The following is a 24,021-nucleotide window of genomic DNA, read 5'->3' as shown; positions in this document are numbered from 1 at the left end:
AGACCTCTTCCTGTGCGCAGCATCTCTCAAATGTGCTAAAACTGCCTGGTACAACTCACCAGGTGGTACAAATTCATAATGCCTTTCCAATCAAAAAACACAACCAACATCACCTTGATCTTTGACCGACTCATTCATCGACACTTAAACCACTCATAGCACTGAGTTTGGCTCATACAGTCCTCCTTATATATTTGGTTAAGCAACTGAAATGTCTCTGTAAAATTTTTACCAAGTGTGCAGCAAATTTCATACACATGTTGTTCTTCAAGCTCTTTCATTGTCACTAATCTGACCAACAGCTTGTGTACGTGCTCACTTCAGTGGATGTAATTCAATGACTAATGTTCATAGCAGAATGGGTCAAATAGAAGTTTGTTGTCAAAAAACTACCACTAGATGCACTCAGAAGCCACAGTGCTCTGTGCCGGTTGGTGCGCTATTTAAAAAGTTCGGTCTTGTACACTTTGGGCATATTATGTGAACAGATGAATCATTGGAAAAGGCAGTTATGCAGGAAAAGAGAAGGAGAGGAAGGCACCGAAGAGTTGGACGGGGACAACATAAAGGAACTTAATAACTTTAATTTACAACAGCTGAAAGAAAAGACAAACGACTGAGTTTGATGGAGATCCTTTGTTCACAAGATCACCAAGAGTCAGAAACAACTGGATGGCACATAACAAACAATTATCAGTATGGAATGTAGCATAAATTATTTCAACATTTCATTAAAAAAATAAAGCACAATGTATACTAATAATTATGGCCATTTGTTGTTATAAACTGAAGATGAATAGACTAAGCTTTTTTTGTACAGATATTAGTGTATTATGCTGCCAGGAATGCGTTAGCAGAGCTAATCTCAGGTGGTATGGTCACTTAAATAGAATGGGAGAAGAAAGATTAGTAAAACAAGTGTTCTCTACCAGGTTGGCAGGAAAACGACCCAGAGGAAGACCAAGATATAGGTGGATTGATACAGTACAAAGTGCCTTAGACGATAGAAATATAAGATCTGATAATGTTGGAGGCTTGACAAGTAACAGACTGATTTGGAGGAAAATTGTAGATAGGAAGTTAGTAATGATGTAATTTTTTCATGTAGTACTGTCATATCCTGTACACCCCTTGAGGGTACATGGCAGGAATTTGATGATGATGATGATGATGCTGTGTTAAACCTGTCAAAATTTATGAAAGATGGAGATGTTAGTTAGGCCACGAAAGTTAGAACTGTTAAAACAATGGTATTTCCAGTAGTGATGAATGGATATGAAAGCTGAATCGTTGAGAAGACAAAAAGCAAACTGATGTATCTGAATTATGGACACAGTGGAGATTATTAAGAATATCATGGAACACAAGAATGACTAATAAGCGGCTACTGACTACCTCTGTTTATATACAATTGGAGTTCTCAAATTTAACAGCAATTTAATATATTAATTACATTACCCATCTTCAAACAGATGACTGTATTCTAGTCTTCATTTAAATCAATAAAAAAGATAGAAGAAGATTAATGTTTTCTATTACTGTATTAGTCTAATTTTAAAAATAGTCACTTAATTTTTTTTTTTATTATTTGAAAGAATCAATTATTCAATGTGAATAAACAAAACTGATTTAATTGCAAAATCTGTTCTTTATAATTCTTTCAGATTGCTGTACATTATTGTCAAAACTAATTAATGCTTAATTAGGCATCTCTTGTCAGGACAGAAACTTTAAACAATATATTGAAAATCAATGTCTCTGTAACTTTTCTACAAATAATACATAAAGAAGGTAATATAAAATTCTTTAATACTGAAAAGAATATCTCTGTGTTCTCTGTAAAAGAGATATAAAAAAAAAAATAAAAAAAAAAACACTCCAATCACTATCATTTTCACTGAGTACAGTTGAATTTAACCATAGCAAACTCATCTACCACAACAAACTAATAAAAAAATCCCAGTCCAAGTCTCAGAGCACGAATACTGTTTTAAAGGAAGTTGAATATAAACTTTCCACTAATAGTAGGTATTCTTTTTTTTTTTTTTTTACCAGAGGTTTTCTATAGTAAGAGTTAACTACTCTTGACATTGTCAATTATTAATTTAAATAGCAACCTCTTCATCACAAAAAATAATCATTTTCCAACAAACTGGAACTATATGAACCTGAAACCCCTTATTTATAATGTAGCTTCATTACACAAAATATGGCAGATGAATCAACTATGTAACACTGTTGATAATTCCAATTTACACTATAAACAAATATATTTCAGTTGTTAAGAGTGAAGAAGTAATCATTGGAAAATTGAATATAATCTATTTCTAAGATCAAATATTACTTGAACTATTATAACTTTTACACTATTCAAAAAACTTGACTTTGCATTTGTCTGAAATATGTAAGTACTTGGTATAATATATAGAAGCACATAAAGACAACTATTTTTGTAACCTGAAAAGATGATGCAGTTAATTTTAGATATTTCAAACTTTGCAAACTTGAACTGCAGAGTGACATTTCAATTCTTGTCTGTAAAAAATATCCCAATCATCAAAAAAGCATTCACTGTAAAATAATGACAAGACAACCAAAGATTAAATATCTCATGATATAACAACAATGGCAATGTACAGATTGAGAAATGAGATTATAAGAAGTAATAGCATATTTTACCTATTTATGTTACTTTTTTTTTTTTTTTAAAGTTTATATACAACCCTTCATAAGTTAAAATCTCTTCTTTTTATCACTGTATAATTTTTTCTTTTTATCTTATATATAAATTACTTAATTTATATATATATATATATATATACATACACATATACATACACCAGCACATTTATTTCCATTCTACATCAACCTAAGTAACTGCAAGTAAAAATGTTCCGATATTTTGTTTTGTTTTGTTTTTACTTTATAGAAGAAAAGTTGTCCATTAATGCAAATTTATAATGCCATATGATAATATATAATTAGTATAAAATCAAGTATGATATACCAAAAGTGATAAAAAGAAACAAATTCGTTAAATGCTATAACTGAATAATAACTAACAGATTTTTGATGAGATACTTCTTTAAAATGTCTATTTTTAAATTATGAGTATATATATATATGTATATTTCATCTTTGTTCTTAATAACAGCCCTTCAAAAACATTAATTTGGCATTAGTAACTCTATATCACATTATTAGAAATTACCTCTGTTAAATTTAAACACATGGAAGACTTAAAACTTCTAATAAATATTAAAAAAATAACTTTGTATAGTATACTACACAGAAATTAGATCACAGTCTCTTAGAACAGTTCCTGGAATAGGAACTGCTTTCTAATATCACTTTAAGCACAATAATGCTGTGGCTTGTATTCCTTTAATTCTTCACACGAGACCAGTGCATGGATGGAAAACTGCAAGAATACAGCAGTTAATTAAACAACATAAATGGTATACCAAAACAAAAAACTGACATAATATACACCTTTCATAAGAAAAAGACATCATATGAATAAGCTCTATCAAATAATGAAATACTACTTCAATTATTAGTAACCAAAATGTCATGATAAATCAACACAACAATTATACTTAATGGCCTTTTCCTATTATCAACAGACTTCCATGGAGTTAGGAGACTGATCATGGGAAGTCTCACTCTCACATGCACAGCTCATTGTACCTCAGCTTAAACACATGCACTGTGCCTGCACTCATCACACTCTCTCAGGGAATGCACTCCAATCATCCACCACCCATGCAAAAAATCTATGCCCCCACCCCCCAATCATATCCACCTTATACAATTTCCAGGAATGGCCTCTTTTGCTGTCTGTAGATATTCTAAATTGCTTTCTGTAGATATTCTATGAAAAATCTCATCCACAATAATCTGGTAATCACCTCTTACCAACTTATGCATCTCAATCATGTCTTTCCTTCTATCCACTAGGCTCTGTAATTTGCTTGCTCTCAATCTGTCCTCATATTCCACATTCCAGAGACCAACTTAGTCAATCATCTCTGGACCCTCTCCAACATATCATCCTTTTGAAAACCTGACAACCAAATCTGTGCACAGTAATCCACAAGTAGCCTGATCCAAGTCTGGTACAATAGAATCAACACATCCTTATTTCTACACATTATTCCCACAATCCACTGTCATCCTCGCAATTTTAGTAAAATGTTCACAAAATTTCAAGTCTCTATCCACCACAACCCCCAAATCCTTCATCTCCTCCAAAATGTCCCCACCAATCCTATACTCTGCATCCCATCTTTGCTTCCCAAATTTTAAAACCTTACACTTTGCAACATTAAACTGACATCCCCACCCACCCACCCACCCACCCATTCAAACAGTCTCCCTCTTGAAAAGCTACAACATCCACTCTACTTCTCATAACTCTGCTGAACTTTGCACCATCTGCAAACAATTGTATATCATCATTTAATTTCATTCCAATGCCATTTTACATGCAAATTAAACAATGGCCTCAAACCAATGTGCCCCTTTGAGCATTCCACTAGAACTTTCCTCTTCTGGGATATCACTTCCCCATACACAACCTATTGATACCTATCAGACAGCCCATCTCCAATGCAATGCACTAATCTACTATCCAATCCCATCTGTTCCAATTTAATTTAACTACTAGTTTGTCATGTGGCAATCTATAGAAAGCTTTTGCAAAATCTAAATATACTGCTGTATATGCATCCCCCTTGTCCAATGTATGCATCATCTTGTTATAATATGTAAGCAGACTGTTAAAACACAATCTTCCTTTAGCAAACCCATGCTGTCCATTAAAGAGGAATTCTGCTACTCTCAACCCAGTTCTGAATACTTGTCCTCACTAGCTTCTCTAACACCTTGCTTATAATTCAAAACCTTAGTCTTATCACCTTCTTCATGAAGCAGAACAATTTTGCTATCTTTCCATTCCTTTGGGGGACCAGGCTAATCTAAAACTCATGTAAAAAAAAATGCATGTTAAAGGCTGTTGTTAACTCTGTGGAACATTCCCTCAAGAAATACAGTGATATAATCAAGTCCTATGGCCTTGTTCCTTCAACATCAAGTTTACTCAATATTTCATATACCTCTTGCTCACTCCCCATCATTGGTTCCTTCCCATTTCAACTGCTCATCTATATCCTCCTCAGTGTTTATCATTCTCCCATTATCACTGACCAACATCATCCTCCCATAATCATTCTTCCTTCTACTGGCCACATATCGAAAAAAAAACTTCCTAGGATTTCTTTTAGTGTCATTTGCTAACTGCTGCTCATACTGCACTTTTGTTACCGTTAATAAGTGAGTCACCTCTTGTTTGCTCTTTGGACTCCACATGTAATTGAATCTCCACTCAGTGTGCTGCCTCTACAATGCCTCTTTCTTCCAGACTGCCCATTTCATCTCTTCAGTCATTCATTTCATGCCTACCTTATTTAATCTCCTAACCTTTGGAATACACTCAGTAATTGCCTCTTCCATATAATTCCTGAGTAGAGACCAAGCACTACTGATTTCTTTCCCATGCAATTCCTCATTCCATGATATTGCTACAAGCTGCCTCCTGAGTTTGCCATAATCACCTGCCTTATAATTCCACATAAAACTCTTTCTCACAAAAGTCTCAATATGGGTCTGAAAATTCTGTTATACACTTCACAAGCATACTTGATTTCAATATGAACTAACTAATGCACTCCACCCATCATCCAAGCCTAACTTGTTATTCCTAACTGAGCTTCAGCTGCTACCCATGACTGTCCAAACTACATTCCAAGTTTCTGCAATCTGACTTATGAGGTCAGAGAATGCCCCTCTCCCCACCTATCTATCATCATCTCTGGCTCAAATTTTCCTATCCCCATTTTTCCATAATAATTTGCTTTCTCTATCACTCTCATAAGTCTGCAATTCAAGTCTTTGTGACTTTCTATTCCTGAAGCTTAATTTCCTGCCATAAAAGAAATCAAACAGTGAAGTGGACATCCTTGGTACTTTAATGCCTACAGATCTGGCTGGCTTCCAGAACTTCACCAGTCAAGAACCAGAGCCAGGATGTTTGATGTAAGTAATGTCACACAAATTTTCCATATGAATAATAATAATACATATATGCACAAAGATAGATTTTGAATTAATTTGGAATGACAATAACTAATCTTAAAATACAACAAATATTTTGGGCTGAAACCAACAGATTTCACCTTCATAAAAAACTGCAGGAGTTAGAGATAGCATATAACATGCTAAGACAATGATGTTAAAAAAACATAATTTTTACATTTGCTGAGAATAAGAATCTCCAAAATGTTTAGCAAGAATATATAATTATTCTGATTCATGTTAGGTCACTGCATTAGGTCTCAGAGCATTCACTGAATAAACATATTTAAATCAACCTTTATGGTTTAGATATATCTTTAACAAAAGGATTCTATGATCAGTGTTGATTCCATGCTGAGCAAGACAAGACTTGCGATATTTCTAGTAGCAGATGTAGTAGTTTTCTTGAAGTCTATTTCTCAAGAGAGGGGCCAGTTTGTCCATGTTTCTGTTTTTCCAAAATACACATTTACAAGGCGTAAACACCCAGAAAAGCTAGCAAATGCTTATCTTTGGTGGATGACTTGAAAATACTGTTGAAAGGGAAAGAAAATAGTAATACAATACACTTCTTCAAGATTCTTGTTATTGCTTCAGGTAAACAGAGAGAACCATAACTATGTTCAATAGTGGAATTCCATGAAACCAGATTGTAGATATTTATGATGCAATAGACTTTTCAGGCATTGAATCTATTAACTGTATGGCCATTTTAGTAGTATCTGGTTTTGTTGTAGATAGGAAGGGAAAGAACAGATGAAGTGAGTGCTGTCAAGCAGAGTTTTGACAATGCCTATTTTTTGTAATAGATAACATACCAAATTACATTGGATGTATCTAGCAGTGAAGATTAGCATTCTGCAAACTGAATCTGAACAAAATCTGTAATTCTAGTTGAAAGTTTATTTTTCACTTGGTTAGAGTATAATAAATTTAGTTTAATCCTTTATCCAAGTGTGAGCAAACAAAGTTTGCGCCTGAAAGTATCGTCAGGACTGGGGTAAGGTGATACAACACCAGGGCAACTCGTTGCAAAGGTGTAGCAAGCTACCAACACTCCTGTCTCAGTATCTTCTTTAATGCAAAACACATCTCCTTGCAGATATGTCTAATGTTATGCATTAAGGGAAGGGTCACTACCCAGACTAGTTTCGACCTTTATTGAGGTCTCTTCAGTGGGAGCCAGGCCCAAGCTGAGATACCAGGTAGAAGCATTCGTAGGTCATCTCTACCTATAGGAGTTGCCAAATGGTGTGCCACCCGTTTTTAATAAATTACTCTGGATTTAGAGAAAGATTTTTTTTTTTTGCATTAAAGGAGATACTGAGACAGGAGTGTTGGTAGCTTGCTACACCTTTGCAACGAGTTGCCCTGGTGTTGTATCACCTTACCCCAGTCCTGACGATACTTTCAGGCACAAACTTTGTTTGCTCACACTTGGATAAAGGATTAAACTAAATTTATTATACTCTAACCAAGTGAAAAATAAACTTTCAACATCTTTCTCTAAATCCAGAGTAATTTATTAAAAAAGGGTGGCACACCATTTGGCAACTCCTATAGGTAGAGATGACCTACGAATGCTTCTGCCTGGTATCTCAGCTTGGGCCTGGCTCCCACTGAAGAGACCTCAATAAAGGTTGAAACTAGTCTGGGTAGTGGCCCTTCCCTTAATGCATAACATTAGACATATCCGCAAGGAGATGTGTTTTGCATTAAAGAAGATACTGAGACAGGAGTGTTGGTAGCTTGCTACACCTTTGCAACGAGTTGCCCTGGTGTTGTATCACCTTACCCCAGTCCTGACGATACTTTCAGGTGCAAACTTTGTTTGCTCACACTTGGATAAAGGATTAAACTAAATTTACTATAATTCTAGTCTTTCTCAGTACTGAGTCAACACTGATCACAGAATGCTTAGTCAAAGAAACACCTAACTCATAGAAGACATTTTAAATATGCACATTTATTCAAAGAATGGTCCAAGGTCTTACTGTCTTACTGCTTTGACCTAACCTTAACTGAAATGATTGTATATCCTGAGAGTAAAAATCTCCCAAAAGTTTAGGAGATTTTTACTCTCAGAAAATGTAAATAATGATGAATTAAAAAATTGCTTCATTATGTCTTCAATATGGCAGATGCCATCTCTACCTTGTAGTCATGCCATGAAGGTGAAATCGCTATTGTTTTTAATACCCTTTTTTGAATCTGCCTTGTTTCACTGAAGATCGTCTGTTGCTCTTAGAATAAAACATCTGTTACATTATAAGAGTTATCATTAAAATATACATTTTTGTGCTTACATGTATCATGTTATCCATTCCTAATGCCATGATTACTTTTAAAATCTTACAAATTATCCACTTTATGCAACAAAATATCATATACTTCCTGACAATCTTCATCTTTTCCTTATCAGATCTTTCCAAGGTGTACTGTATACATCAACACTCCTCCAAGTAACACAGACAATGCAAGTTTCTCTATGGAATAGCCCTCCCAATGACAATCTTAGTATTGTATTCTTTGGCAACATTATGATGGGAATGGGAACAATTTCAGCAATTTCTGTGTATCTTGTCAACAGTCAGACACTGTTTCCCTCCTGATTCAAAACCTTTTTAGTTCAGTTACATATTTAATTTTTTGGAATAAAGAACCCTTTTTTGATACCACTCAAATGTCCACCCATTATCTAGACTTTCTGGTTTCCTATAGTTTTGGCAACAGCACATTCCAGTACTGGCATGAGGCTGAAAATACAGCTATTTGGCATGGCTGAATCAGCATTACTGGCAATAGCCCTGTGGGGTAAAGAAGGCAAGGGGAAGTCACTCTACTATCCTCTCATGACAACCATAGCCACAATGAAGAATGATGAAAAGAGTGGGCAGATACCAGCCTGGCAATGGAATCACAGAGGGAAAGGAATGTGCACTCCCAATCTCGACACCTACTGAGAACATACAATGTTCAAAAAAACTGATACCTTTCTCGGCCACAATCCAACTATGACCAAAAAGCAGCAATTAGGGGAAATTACACGTGTCGGTACTTGGAATGTACAAGGATTACTACATACAAGAAAATTGGATATAGTGCAAACAAAATGAAATGAAAAGACTAAACATCAATATACTAGGAATTGTGGAAACACATTGGGAAAAAACAAGGGACACTTTATATAATACAGCTAGGCAATACCAATTTATTTTGCTGGACATGATTCTATAAGCAGAAACAGAGTAGCAATAATTGTCAAAAAATGTATATGCAAATCAGTGTTGAGCTACAAACCCTATCAATGATAGGATAATTTCCTTAAGGATTGACTGTAATCAATACCAATCACACTCTTAGAAATTTATGCTCCTACAAGTAATGCAGACGAAGGGACCACTGACCTCTTCTACAGGGATCTGAATTTAGTCATAGATGAAATACCTAAAAGAGACATTTTGATCATTAAGGGTAATTTCAATGCAAAAGTTGTAACAAGGATGGAAGACCACAACAAGACAGTCCTGGGATCTCATGGACTGGGCACCCAAAATGAAAGAGGTGAAAGACTGATTGACTTTTGTATAGAAAGAGAACTTATAGTTACTAAACACTTTCTTTGAGCAACACAACAAGAAATTATACACCTGGAGACAGAACATAGAATCAAACTGATTACATCCTTATTAACAAAAGATGGAGGTCTATGATGAAAAATGTTAAAGCATTTCCTGAAGCTGATTGTAGCTCTAATCTTCAATTCACTGCTGATATGAAAGTACACTTAAATACAAATATTAGAACATATCCACTCAGATTAGACTTCACAGGAATTACTGAGACATACAGCATTAAAGCGGAAAATAAATTTCTAGAACTAGGGAATGACACTGATGAAACAACCTCAGAACTTTGGGGTAAAAACAAAATATTATTATTGGAAACTGTGAAGTCAACATTACCCCTAAAATCCAGGACAACACACCCTGAATATCAAATGAAACTCTGAAGAGAGAAAAGAAGAGAATAAAGTCAAAGGGACTTTCAATGGAAGATGATAGACAGATCTATAGCAAGTTATCCAAGCTCATGAAAAAAAATTTGCATTAATGATAAAAACAACTTATCAACAACATATGCAGACAAATTGAAGATCACTCAAATCAAAATCAAACTAAAGACCTATTTAGCAAAATAAGGCTATTGAATAGAAAATTTAAACCAAGAAGTATTCAAGTATAGTTAATGTCAACAATCATATTCTTACTGATTCAAAGGATATCTTTAATAGATAGAAAGACTATTGCTCAAACCTACACAAAGATAATTTAGGCTCATTCAACAAATAAAACACCAGCAACTTCCATAAGGAAACATGAATTTTAAAAGAGGTTGAAGAAACTGTAAAATTGCAGAAGTGCCAAATTTAAGCAGGGCTGAAAAAAGAAAGCAGCAGGTGATCTGAAGGAATAATAAAGACCGACCAAACAAACAAGAAAAACAAGTTAAGGAGAAAATTATGTATGGAGACTCAATGATCAGGGGAGTATATAATGAAAGTATGACAAAATTGTGTTTCCAGGTGCAAACATTCACAATATTAGCCACACCATCTGGATGCAAAAAGGTAAGTTGAAGGAAATGATCGTCTTGGTTGGCACAAATTATTTGAGAGGCGAGAAGTATTCTATGAGGAAGGATAAAAAGATGTTAGAAGAGGCAAAACTGAAGATTGTAAGTCTCCTACCACACTATAATAGAGGAAAACTAAGGAGGAGGGCATTGACAGCCAATGAGTCTATACATAGATTGTACAAAAGGAATGATGTAGAATTTATGGATCTGTGCAAATTCAGGGAAACTTAAGCAATTAGGGTGGAAGCAAGTGAGTTTGTGTGAAAGCACCCATGAAGTGACTGAGTGTGAGAATGACCAAGTGAGGAATCTAGTCTCTCAAGCAAAAATATTGAATAGGATAGTCAATTCAGAAGGTAAAGGTGTGTGTGGGGGGGGGGGGGGGGGAAATAAAGGGATGTTGCAGTTTCTATATACTAATGCCTGAAGTATCAGGAACAAGAGGAAGAAGTTTTTGGCATTGGTTAGTGCAACCTCGCTAAAAGAAATAGGCATTAGTGAGACTTGCCTAACAGCAGATGATGTAGTTACGGGGATTGAATGTGAAAGGTTTAGTATTTTCAGGGAAGATAGAGAAGATAGGATGAGGGAAGGGATACTGCTGGTGATAGTGAATGAATTGCAGAAAAATAATAGGAGATAGGCAGAAGGGTGGCTGATCATTTGAAGCAGTCTGGTGTGAGATTAATACCAGTAGGACAAAATATACAGTTGGTTGTTGCTATAGGCCTAGGAGTTCCTCAGATGATCTGGAAGGCATGCATAATCAAATTAGTACAATGAGTACAGGTCAAGTAATTATTATGGGGAATTCACCCATGGAAGATATAGACTGGAAAAAAGAAAGTTCACATGGCAAGATGAAATATAATTTATACACCTACCAAGAGATGATTACTTAAAGCAGAATGTGATGGATGGGACTAGGGGTGGGAGGGTACTGGATCTGGTCAATAGGAAATAATCTGAAAGGAAATATCATTTATGTACAAATTAAACAGCAATGGTCCCAGCACTGACTTGCCACTAGAAGTGCATGTTTTCCCAACAATGGTTGAAACAAACTTTGGGGAGAAAACCTTGTTCAAACCACCAGGCAGTTATTTCGATAAGGTAAGTAAATTTTATTAGGTTGGTTCTTTTTTTTATTGAAAAAAAAATTATCAAGAGTACTTAAAGAAATGCACATTTTTAGCTCATAAAATTACCATACTAAAAATGCAATATAAAAATGTTCTGCTAGCTGCATCATTTTGGAAGTGGATATCTGTCTCTTTCAATGTAGAACTGCTCATTTTATGTTACACAACAAGTTGCTTAGAGAATCATTACAAAAATAAACAATGTACACTGCATTTCAATTTTTAAGAATGACAAGTATTCTGTATTGGTGTTAATTACCCTGAGGTTTGCTTGTGAGGTTATAACAAAATTCAAATAATTTTCCTGTAGAATAGATTTTGCTTTCAAAAATATGATTCTCTAATATCCAATTAGGATAAAAGAAATAATTTCTGAGAATTTCGTTATTTCACACAATTTCACACAACTTTTCCATTATTATTTTTTTAATTTGTTTGGCTGCACTGAATTTAAAATTTTCAAATTTGATATTTTGGAGTATCATCTAGTAATTTGGACTATAATAATTTACATATTAACATGGATATAAATCTTTTTAAGAATTTTTGACACAGATATAATTACAATTATATTTCATGCAGACTGAATTGATATCATGCAGTAATAGAAATAACTCATTTATGGTTAGACTGAGTAGTAATCTTGGCTCTGCTCTCTAAATAATGAAATGAATGGTAAGGGGGGAACAATTTGTAAGCTTACTATCAAAGACTTCCATAGTGCCTCTGTAGCATGCAACTGCAAGGCAGATAGTATATTGTGCCCTTCAACTGGAAAAGACCCGAGTTTGCTTCTCATCGTGACAAGAGGAATCTTTATATGGGCTTTTTCAAATGAAGATGAATTAGCTGATCTCATACGGATGAAGCAGGGTTTTTCTCCTAGAAACTCAGGTTTTTCATCCTGCATAAAAATAACCAGAAGAATGCACACAATTTTCAAATAAAAAAATACTATTCATGGTGTATAGATGATGGCAGCAGCATTCGGTATTTGGTGGATAAGTAATGGTGATGGTGAGCTGTGTGTAGTTCAGTTGCCTAGGAAATATACAGTAAATTCCCACATATGGCATTGATTTGCTATAGAGTTTGCAACCTCTCATATGTAGGAATGATATAAAAAAAATTAATAATTATAAATAATCAAACAATTAAAGATATTTATACCTCTGTCATTCTCTATAGGTTCAAGTTGAAGACTCAGAAGGATAAAACTCTGAACATAAACCTATATTCAATAATTTTTCAAGAAAGTCTGAAGAATTACGAAGAAAGTTAAAAACTAGAAAAATGACTTACAATCGGCGAATGCCCAATTTTCTACCAGGATACAGCTTATCATCAGGTTCCCTATTAATCGGTCCCTGAACAGGTGGCTCATTTTCAGCATGAGAAAGAGATTCACATCTAAAATGTAAAAAAAAAAACAGAACAATGCATATAATTACTACATTCAGAAATCAAAATTAGCAGAATACACTGAAAGTAAGACATCTTTTCCATTATGATTTTAAGCAATGAAGATTCGCAACAATTTTCTTTTTATATTATTTACCCTTGCAACTAAGTTCAAAAAAATATATTACAAGAGCCAGTCTTAAGGGCTGCACAAATAGTGTGTAGTGCAAGCTCTGCAATTAAAAAGTTGGTGGGTTCAAATCCCACAGAGGTATGGATGTATGTGAAAGTGTTCAGCATTATTTAAAATAATTTTAATTTAATTTCACTATTTTGAAGGATTAAATTATTTAATCCTCAGCCTACTTACAATATTTCACAGCCTATTATAGGTGGAATTTACAATAAAAAAAAAAAAAAAGAAGGAGAATAAAAGAATATCCATACATTTCAGATAACTTACACAACTTTTCCATTTTCAGCAGCAATTCTCTCAAAGACTAACCAAACAGAATGATAATACATTATTATTTACAGATCAGATGGTAGCATAAAAGCTGGAAAACATGTAAGAGCTATTTGATATAACTGTTCTTATTCACATATTTGCCTTCACCAACAAAACAAGAATAAGTAACAGTCTGCTAAGTAACTTACCAGACTGTTACTTACTTATTCTTCACTCCATTATGAGCATAAGGCATCGAAAATGAATCTCCATATGACTATTTTCTACCTCTCTTTCTCTCTCTTCACCTGTGTCCAGTTCTTTCCAATATTTCTGAGCTCTTCTTCTTCTTCTTTTCTCTGCCTGCTCATCTTTGGTCTACCTCTCTTCCTCTTTCCTCGCAGATTCCACTCCACTCTAATGCTCGTTTGTCTTTTTCAGGTTTTCTTAGTATATGCCCCATCCATTTCCATTTTCTCTGATTGAAGTTATACATTTCTGTTTTTTTTTTCTTTCTTTTAATTTACTGGTTTTTGTTTAGTTCTTTGCATTAATTCTTTATTGGATATATTTTCTAACCATTTTATTTGTAGAATTCTTCTTGTACTCATTTACAAAGCTTTGCAGTTTTTTCCTAATTGCTTTTGTTGTTGTCCATGTTTCTGATGCATAGAGCAAAACTGATTTAATACCAATATTAAATATTCTTATTTTGTTTTTTAAACCTATTCCCTTTCATTTTCATATTTTCCTAATATGTTAAAAATTTCTCTGTGCTCTCTGCATCTTAGCTTTTAATATCTTACTATGCTCCTCCCTATTTATTTATTATTGATCCTAGGTAATTAAAATTATCTGCTGTTTCTAAGATTTGATCATCCAGTACCATGTCTTCTTTTTGTTGTTATTTTCATTATTTTCATTTTATTTATTCTTAATCCACCAGTCAAGGACTCTTCATTGAATTTTCTTGTTTTTTTTTCTTTTATATGTTGTTATATATGTGACAGTGAACATATATCATCTGCAAAATCCAGATCATGTAGGTATTCTATTAAATTCCAATGGGACCATTGGAACTTAGTTGCAAGGATAAATAATAAAAGAAAATGCTTGCGAATCTTCATTGCTTAAATATAATGGAAAAGATGTCTTACTTTCAGTATATTCAGTATATAGTATATTTATCCCTTTTGCTTTTATCATGGTATTTCTTATAATCCAATCTACAACAATTAGAAATATTGTTCGGAAGAGACTGCAGCCCTGTCTAACTCCGGTTTTACCTTCAAACTTTTCTGAAAGTTCTCCATTATGTATGGAGAACTATTGTATTTTATACTTTTCATACATTTTTTTTTAAATATGTTGATAATTTTATATGGTACGCTATAGTATGACATTAATTTTGTTATATTGCTGCTCTGTTAATGCTGTCAAATGCATTTAAAAAAAAAATGACTCCCATTCCATTGACTGTTGTATTATTATTCTGAGTGTTGCTATTTGATCTATACATGACCTGTTAGTTCTAAATCACAGTTGTGTTTCACTTAGCTTTTGGTCTATTTCTTTTTTTATTATTTCTAATATTATCCTTGTTAGTATTTTACTTATGTTTAATAATGATATTCCTCTCCAATTACTACAAGTTAAATCTTTTTTTTTTTTTTTTGATCAGTAATCCGATATTCCATTCAGCTGGCCATTCTTCCTGCATCTTTATTTGCTTAAGAAATGGGTAGAGTGCATTCACTATTAAATCTACATCTGCTTTTAATAGTTCATTTGGTATCATCTATACCAGCAGCTTTTAGCATTTCTTATATTTCACTTTTTTTTTCTTTTTTTTTTAAATTTCTTTGGTGTTTATTTTTAATACTGTTTTCTTTTCTTTCTGGTATTTGGATTTCTCAGTATTTGAAGAACTGAAAAAGTACCATGTCAATATAATTGGCATTGCTGAAACAAAAAAGAAACAGGTAAGATCTTACTAAATAATAAGCATGGGATGTTATAATCAGGCAATAATAATCAAGGAATGGAATGAGCAGTGATGGCATTCAATACCAAACATGAAGATAAACTTCTTGGCTGGAAGGTAGTTTCAAGCTATGCAAGCAAACTTCAAAATAGGAAAACAGACAATGAAACTTATTTGTGCCTGTGGTCCCACAGAAGGTTGTCATAAGGAAGAAGTGGAAGAAATTTTTTGAGTCACTAGAGCAAGCAACTGACAAAGAAAATGGAACAAATGGTACTTGTTGGAGATCTAAGCAGACGAGTAGGAAGTGATTCCCACCAGACATAGAAATGTTTTGGGAAAATTTGGAGAAAAGGGCAAGGTTAATAAAAATAGTAAGTATATGCTAAATTTCTGCAGAGGATATGGATTCGTCATTACTAACAATATGTTCTAACATAAAGATTTGCACAAGTTCATGTGAAGAAAAGACACAAAAAATAAGAAAAGCCTCATTGACTATGTTATTAGTAATATCCACATGTAAGTGATAGTGATATCCTCATGCTGGATTCAGAATACAAGAGTGTACACAGGAACTGAATACCACAATGAAAAGAACAGTAAGTAAAAATAGTTTTAAAAAGAAATAAAGATGAGCAGCTTTTACAGGTAAACTGTAGATGTAAATTTTATATACATACTAGCCCCCCCCCCCCCCCCGAGTTCCAGACTGGTAGGCCGGTTCTCCTTGAATTCTGATGACTCAAAAAGTCCCCCTCCCCACCCCCTCCACGAGTTCCGGACTGGTGGGCCAGTTCTTGAATTCTGATGGCTCCACCCCACCGACTTCCGGACTGGTAGGCCAGTTCCTGAATTCTGATGACTCGAAACGCCCCCCCCCTCCCCCTCCACGAGTTCCGGACTGGTAGGCCAGTTCTTGAATTCTGATGACTCAAATTTTGCAAACTCAAAAGGGAGTTCCTCCCTACCTGGCGCTCATACCCCCCCCCCCCCCCCGAGTTGCGGACTGGTAGGCCAGTTCTCCTTGAATTCTGATGACTCGAATTTTGAAGACTCGACATTTAGGGTAGCCCCTGAGTTTCAAAACACTTCAAATAACTTGATAAAAAACGTGATACAAAAACATTATAAAAAAAGGCTTATCATTTTATATTATAGAGTAGATATATATTTGATCCTCACACAAAAAGCCACAAGATCTATTGTACATTAGTTATGCATGTGGGCAAGAGGAAAAGAAGAAAGGAGAAATCTGTTCATATTTTGTTTGAACAGCTAAAGGTTGTATTCTTCGGGGAAGGCAGAGTGGGGTAGACTTTCAAAAGTTGCTGATCCAGTTGCAGAACGTGGAAGGAAGACCATAGGATGGCAGTTTGCTAAGTAGGCCCCTGTGCCAAATCCGATCAAATGCCTTTGAAATGTCAAGGGCAACTACGTGAGTTTCTCCAAATTTTTCCACTGCTTGACTGGACACTGATTAGTTGGTAGGTCTGTCCCTAGGTGGTTCAAGTGTTGGTTGATGATGACCTCCTCCACAGTTTTAGAGAAAGAAGAAGTGAGAGCAACTGGACAGTCGCTCTTTGACTTTTATCACCTTTTTTTGGGATGGGCTAGATGTAGATCTGTTCCAAAGTTGTAGGGTAGATGCCAGTTGAATAGGTGTTAGTTATGGAGCACAAGGTTTTAACACAATAGGTGGGATACTCAGGATCAGATGCCTTGTTTGTGTTCTTTGGATTTCTTTCTGGCAGAAGACAATGAATGATATGGAGAGGGCTGTTCTTGGTGGAGTGGAGTGCAGGGAACTTTACCGAGGTCATCAATGCAGGAATTGAAGAGAAGAGTGATGCCAGTAAGTTGATCTTATCTTTAGGTGAGGCTACAGTACCATCCAAATGAAGAAAGGAAGAAAGCATACTGAGTGTCTAACATATAAGACAGCAGATGCTCTAAAAGAATACAGAGAAAAATATAAGAGAGATAAGTCATGATGAAAGTCATATGTGACTTTCATCATGGCTTATGTTTTCGTCATATTTCGTTTATTTCGTCATATGTGTAGAATTTGGAAGCCTTTGAATACAGAAAATAAATATCATGAAGGTGGCAAAATGTTCTGTAGCCTATTGAAAAATGCTTAAAATGGAGGATAGATACTATAAAAAGAATCAAAAGATGATAAAGGTGACATGAAAACTGAAGACAAGGATATCCTAGATATGTGGAGTAATTACTCTGAAAGACTATTAAATTAAACAAGTAGTGACAGAACTATGGTAGAAAATTTGCACCATAAAAAACTTGAAATGTGGAAATGCAGCTGGAGTAGATGATATATGACCAGAAATGCTGAAGTATGGAGGTATAAAATTTGGCAGTGGTTACTCATAGTACCCATCTATAAAAAAGGGAATAAAACTGAATGTGAGAATTACAGAGGAATTTCTCTAGTAAGTTTTCCAGGTAAGATTTATACAAGTATACCTGAAAAGAGGTTGAGAAAAATTGTGGAAGAGAAATCTGGAAAAGAGCAAGCTGATTCAGGCCAATAGAGGTTGTCAAAACCACATTTTCACTTAAGACAAACAGCTGAGAAATCATGGGAACAAGGATCTGTACTTACGTTTTGTAGATGTGGAAAAGGCATATAACAAAGCAACCAGAAAAAAGCTTTTCAAAACACTACATGTTTTGAAAAGGGGTGAATGGGACATTATATGGGGTGAATGGGACATTATCAGAGTAATACATAGTCTATATTTGTTGTCAGTCATCTGATTTGATGAAAAATCAGAAGCAAGACAATGATGCACGTTATCTATCATCTATATAAATCACATTATGAAAGAAACAGGCCTGATATCAGAATTAGAGAAATAAAACTTAGTACATTGCATTATGTAGATGATATTGTATTTCCAAACACATCCAGTGCAAATCTCCAGGATTCATTAACTAAATTGAATAATAGCTGTAACAAATTTGGCATGAAAATCAGCAATAAAAAGACCAAACTGTGAAAATAGGCAGGCGTATAGAAAACTTCAGCTATATTTTCTGAATGGAGATCCTATAGAACAAGTAAAATATTTCAGCTATTTAGGCTATTTAGTTTTTAGTGAAGATAGCAGGTTAAATCTGGAAATAGACAACAGAATAAGCAAAGCTGGTATGGTGGGTAGCCAGCTGAATAAATCAGTTTGGAATAAGAGAGAAATTAGCCAAAACACCAAACTAGCAGTATATAAGACAATGTTTAAACCAGCTTTACGTTATGAATCTGAGAGTTGAGTTAGAAATATATCACTTGATCAAAGACTAGAGACCACAGATATGAGGGTTCTGAGAAAAATTAGGGGAGTCAACTGATGGCATCAATGGTGGAATCATATTAAAAATGAAGATGTTATAAAGGAACTTGAAATGATTAGCATTCAGGAATGTGTCAGCAGAGCTAATGAAAGGTGGTATTGGTCACTTAAACAGAATAGGTAAAGTAAGGTTAGCAAAACGGGTGTTTGATGCCAAGATGGTAGAAGATCCAGAGGAAGACTAAGGTCTATGTGTACTGATTCAGTCAGAAGTGCATTAGAATAACTAACTGTTAAAAATCACAATATTGTAGTGCTGACAAGTAACACTAATTTGGAGGAAGATTTCTGATAAAAGATCATTAATAATGTAAACTTAATGATGTAGTGCTGTCACTCCTTGAGGGTGCATATCAGGAAATTGATCATGATGAATTTCTTTTTCAGGATTTTCTGTATACATTATCTCTTTGAAGTATTCTATCCATCTTTCTATTATATTTTTATTATTGTTTCTTTTACTGCCTTTTTTTGTCTTTAATATCTCTTCTTCTTTTCTTGCCTGTCATTGTTCTCATGATATGTTTTAGTCTCACCTCTATTAGCTGCAATTTCTGCCTGTTTTAGTAGATTTTCTATGATTTCTCTCTCTCTTTTCTTGCATTTTTCTTAATCTCTTTATGTATTTACACTTTTCTCGAAATCCAATGTTACTCTTATTATATATTGTTTTTTTATTTCTTTTCTGTCTTAAATTCTGAGTTTTGTATGTGAAGATATTTATTATTTCTCTTTTCTTCTATGTACTCCTAGTAGTTTTTTCTATGGCTTCATTGTATATGTTTTTAATATCTGTCCATGTTTCTTCACTGCTTCTGAATTCATGTTCATTTGTGTGATCTGAGTAAGAACTTCATATCTATTTTTAATCTCTACTGAATATTTTCTTTCAGTTTCCACGTTTTTTACTTCATTTATGTTATACATTCTGTTTTTGCACATTGCTTTCTTCACAGTCATTAATCTTATTTTTCATATTACTAAAAAGTGGTCTATATGAGCATATACTCTTTGATTTTGATCTCATGTTCAAAAGAGATCCTCCCCAATTTCTTTGCATCATTATATGATCAATTTGATCACAAGTTTTTCCACCTGGTGCTCTCCAGGTGGAAAAATATACATAAAGTAACATAAAAATATGTTACTTTATGTATATTTTTATGCTCAAAGATGGATCGTAATCTCACAAATTCATTCCCCATGCAGAATTCATTTCTGCATGGGGAATCTCTCTCCCTTCTCATTTAGATTTCCTATGCTTTCTTCTCCCATTATCAATTCCTATCTGTACAATCATTTCCTATATTAGCATTTAGATCTGCCATTACTATAATTATATCTCTAGGATTTATGTTATCTATTGCTTTTTTGTAATATATCATACAATTCATATCTTTCATCAGCATTATCAGTTGGTGCATATACATTTATAATTGTCACTTTACAAAATCTTTAGTTAAATCTTGCGCTTATGCATCTTTCTGTAATTGGTTCCCATTCTATCATTACTGCTCTTGCTTTATTCAACATCATCCAAGTTTGTCTGATTTTGATGTTTCACGCATAGTTGTTACATTCTATCATCCTCGTTTTGTTTTTGTTTTTTTGACTCCAAATAATTTATCTCTCTTTTGGTTTTTGAGTCTGGTATGAATTTTATGATGTATTCCTCAATTCCCTAGGTTCTCTATAAGAGCTTTCAGTAGGAAATATCATTCTCAATAGTTCTTCTTCTTCCTTTCCACTTATAGGTCAAGTGGCCTGTTCCAGACTCAATTCCATCTTTTTAAGGGTCTTCCTCTGCATCGAATACCTTTTGGGTGGAAATTTAGAATTTGTTTACATATTCTGCTTCTATTCATTCTTAGTATGTGTTCTTTCCATTTTTCTCTATAGCAAATAACTGTTTCATTTAGGGAGGTTGTAATTCCAAGTTTTTTTCTGATTTCGCTGCTTTTCATTTTGTCCATTATTGTGACTCCTTCAGTTCTGCGCAGAAATTTCATTTCGGATGATTCAATTCTTCTTTCATCTGCTTTTTTTATTGTCCATATCTCGCTGCCATAAAGTAAGGTTGGTTTAGCTACTGTATTGTAGATTCTTATTTGCATGTGTTTTTGTACATAATTGGGTTTAAAAATTTTGTTTATAATGGCTGTTACTTTTAAAAGTTTGATATCTTTGGTTCTATATCAGCTTCATTTTCATATGACATTGCACAACCTAAATATTTGAATGTATTTACTTGCTCTATTATTTTGTTGTTTATTACTATTTTGTTTCTTATTGGATTAGCACCTTTGAAGGCCATGACTTTTGTTTTGTTTGTTGATATTTCCATACCATATGTTTTTATCAGATTATTTCGACTGCATAATGATTTTTGTAGTTTATCTTCATTATTTCCAAGGATTATTTGGTCATCAGCAAAAAGAAGATTAGCTAATCTGGTGTTACGGTTTATCTTGAATCCTCCTTCATTAGTTATCTTCCATTCTTTTATGATTTTATCTATGTATATATTAAATAAAACTGGTGAGAGAGGGCAACCCTGACGTACTCCTCGATTTATTGGTTTCCAGCTTGATGTTGAATTATTGTACTTCACAGATATTTTATTATCTTGATATATATTATATAAGGCTCTAAAGAGTTGGTTTGGTATTTCATATTCTTCTAGGATTTCCCATACTTTTTCTCTGATAATTTTATCAAATGCTTTGGTGTAATCTATAGAAGCTATGTGTGTTTCTATGTTCATTTCCCTGTGTTTTTCAGTTAATAATTTTAATGTAAATGCAAAGTTTATGCAAGACCTGCCTTTTCTGAATCCATTTTGTTCTTCTATTAATTTTGGGCCTACTATACGTTTAAGTTTATATGCTAAGATTTTTGCATATACTTTATAACAGGTACTAAGTACGCTGATTCCACGATAATTGTTACAATCAGATTTATGTCATTTTTTGTAGATGGGAATAATTATTGCTTTGGTCCAATCTTGTGGGCATTTTCCTTCTTTCCAGATCATATTTTAAAAGTTAAGTAACCTGAGTGAGAATTCAAGTCCTGCATATTTGATAAGTTCCGAGTTTATATTGTCTTCTCCTGGAGCCTTTCCTGTTTTGCTTTGGGTTAATGCTTCTGTTAATTCTTCTAGAGTGATGTTTTCCAAGTTACCAGAGATGTTTACAAAGGGTAGTTTTCTGTTTCGAATGTTTTCATCATACCATAGATCTTGGTAGTAATTTTGCCATGTTTCTATTTTAATGGTATTAATATCTGCTGTTTCTCTAGTTTCATTGCTTAGATCTTTGAGGATTTTATATGCATTAGGTCTTTTCAGCGTACAGTCTCTAATTTTATTACAAAATTGTTCCATCTATTTCTGTTTATTCTCCTGCATGCTGCTTTTGCTATTGCTTTTTTTCTGTTGTATTCGATTTTTGGTTCTATTGTTTTTAGGTTAAGCCAGTTTTTATATGCTTTTTTCTTTTCTTCAATAATGTATTTAATTTCATCATCCCAGTCCCTAAGGCCTCTTTTTCTTTTCCACTTTTTCTTTGTTCCTAAACTTTCTTTTGCAGCTTTTGTCATTATGGTTTTTAGGTTTGCCATTCTTCTTCTATGTTCTGATTTTGTTTTATACTTGTCATCCAGTTTATTCTTTTTTGGTACAAGTCTTTAATACTACTGTCGTCCAAAAGTCTAACTTTGAAAGATTCAAAATTTCTATTTTGCTTGTGCTTTTTTGTTGTTTTCCATCTTAGTTCCCATTTTATTTTTCCAATTAAAAAGTAATGATCTGATTCTATTTCAGATCCTCTGTATACTTTTGTATCACTTGTACAATTGAATAAATTCATATGGAATAAGAGAAAAATTAGTCGGAACACTAAATTAGGCTGTATACAAGACAGTGTTCAAACCAGTTTTAACTTATGGATCTGAGAGCTGGGTCAGAAGTAAAGCACTTGACCAAAGACTAGAGACCGCAGATATGAGAGTCCTGAGAAAGATAAGAGCCGTGAACAAATGGCATCAATGGCAATATCATATTAGGAAAGAACTAGACATTATCAGCATCCAGGAATGCATTAGCAGAGTTAATCTCAGGTGGTATGGTCACTTGAGTGGGCGAGGAAAGATTAGCAAAACAAGTGTTCTCTGTCAGGTTGGAGAAAATGACCCCGAGGGAAGACCAAGATATAGGTGGATTGATATGGTACAAAGTGCCTTAGACGACAGAAATATAAATATTATAAATATGATAATATTGGAGTCTTGACAAGTAACAGACTGATTTGGAGGAAAATTGTAGATAAGAAGTTAGTAATGATGTAATTTTTTTCATGTAGTACTATCTTGTACCCCTTGAGGGTACATGGCAGGAATTTATCCTCTTGTATCTATTATCATTTCTGACATTTTGATATTGCTGATTATGTAATCAATAATGCTTCTTGTGTCTCCTGCTTCCCAGGTGTATCTGTGGATGTCTTTATGTTTGAAGAAGGTGCTCATTATTTTAAGGTTATTGCTTACAGTAAAATCTCTTAATCTATTTCCATTTCTATTACAGTTAAGTTCTCTGATAGGTCCTATGCTTGGTTTATATGGTTTATTGCCAATTCTTGCATTGAGATCTCCTATTACCAAAATGTGATCCTTAGTATTGGTCTTATTTAATATGTTCTGCAGTTGGGTGTAGAAGTTTTCTGAGTCCTCCTCTTTTCCTTCTTCAGGTGCATAAGTTCCAATTACTGTCATATAGCCTCTGTCTATTTTAATTCTCATTTCTACTATTCTATCGCTCCAAAAGTTGTAATGGATTATATTGTTTCTAAGAGATTTATGTAGAAAGATCATTACACCAGATTTAGCTCTCTCTTCTGC

At 33.9% G+C, this 24,021-nt stretch overlaps 1 protein-coding gene across 1 annotated transcript in view; it reads right to left on the bottom strand.

The window, feature by feature from the left end:
* Nucleotides 1–1,641: 1,641 nt before the first annotated feature.
* Nucleotides 1,642–24,021, bottom strand: part of LOC150104495 (RILP-like protein 1) — a 99,054-nt gene continuing 76,674 nt past the window's right edge. Inside the window, exons 6-7 of the mRNA XM_090395666.1 lie at nt 13,218–13,325; nt 1,642–3,421 (exon numbers count right to left, since the gene is read on the bottom strand). Of these exons, the coding sequence (XP_090251792.1) occupies nt 3,385–3,421; nt 13,218–13,325 (145 nt within the window). The 3' untranslated portion in view covers nt 1,642–3,384. The remainder of the gene's footprint in view (nt 3,422–13,217; nt 13,326–24,021) is intronic.

The sequence above is a fragment of the Typopeltis vanoorti genome, chromosome 7 (genome assembly GCF_054136105.1).
Source record: "Typopeltis vanoorti isolate ZY-2024b chromosome 7, IOZ_Tvanoo_1.0, whole genome shotgun sequence".
Taxonomy (NCBI): Eukaryota; Metazoa; Arthropoda; class Arachnida; order Uropygi; family Thelyphonidae; genus Typopeltis; species Typopeltis vanoorti.
Note: the sequence above shows the minus strand (reverse complement) of the source record. Positions and strands in the feature narration are given on the sequence as shown.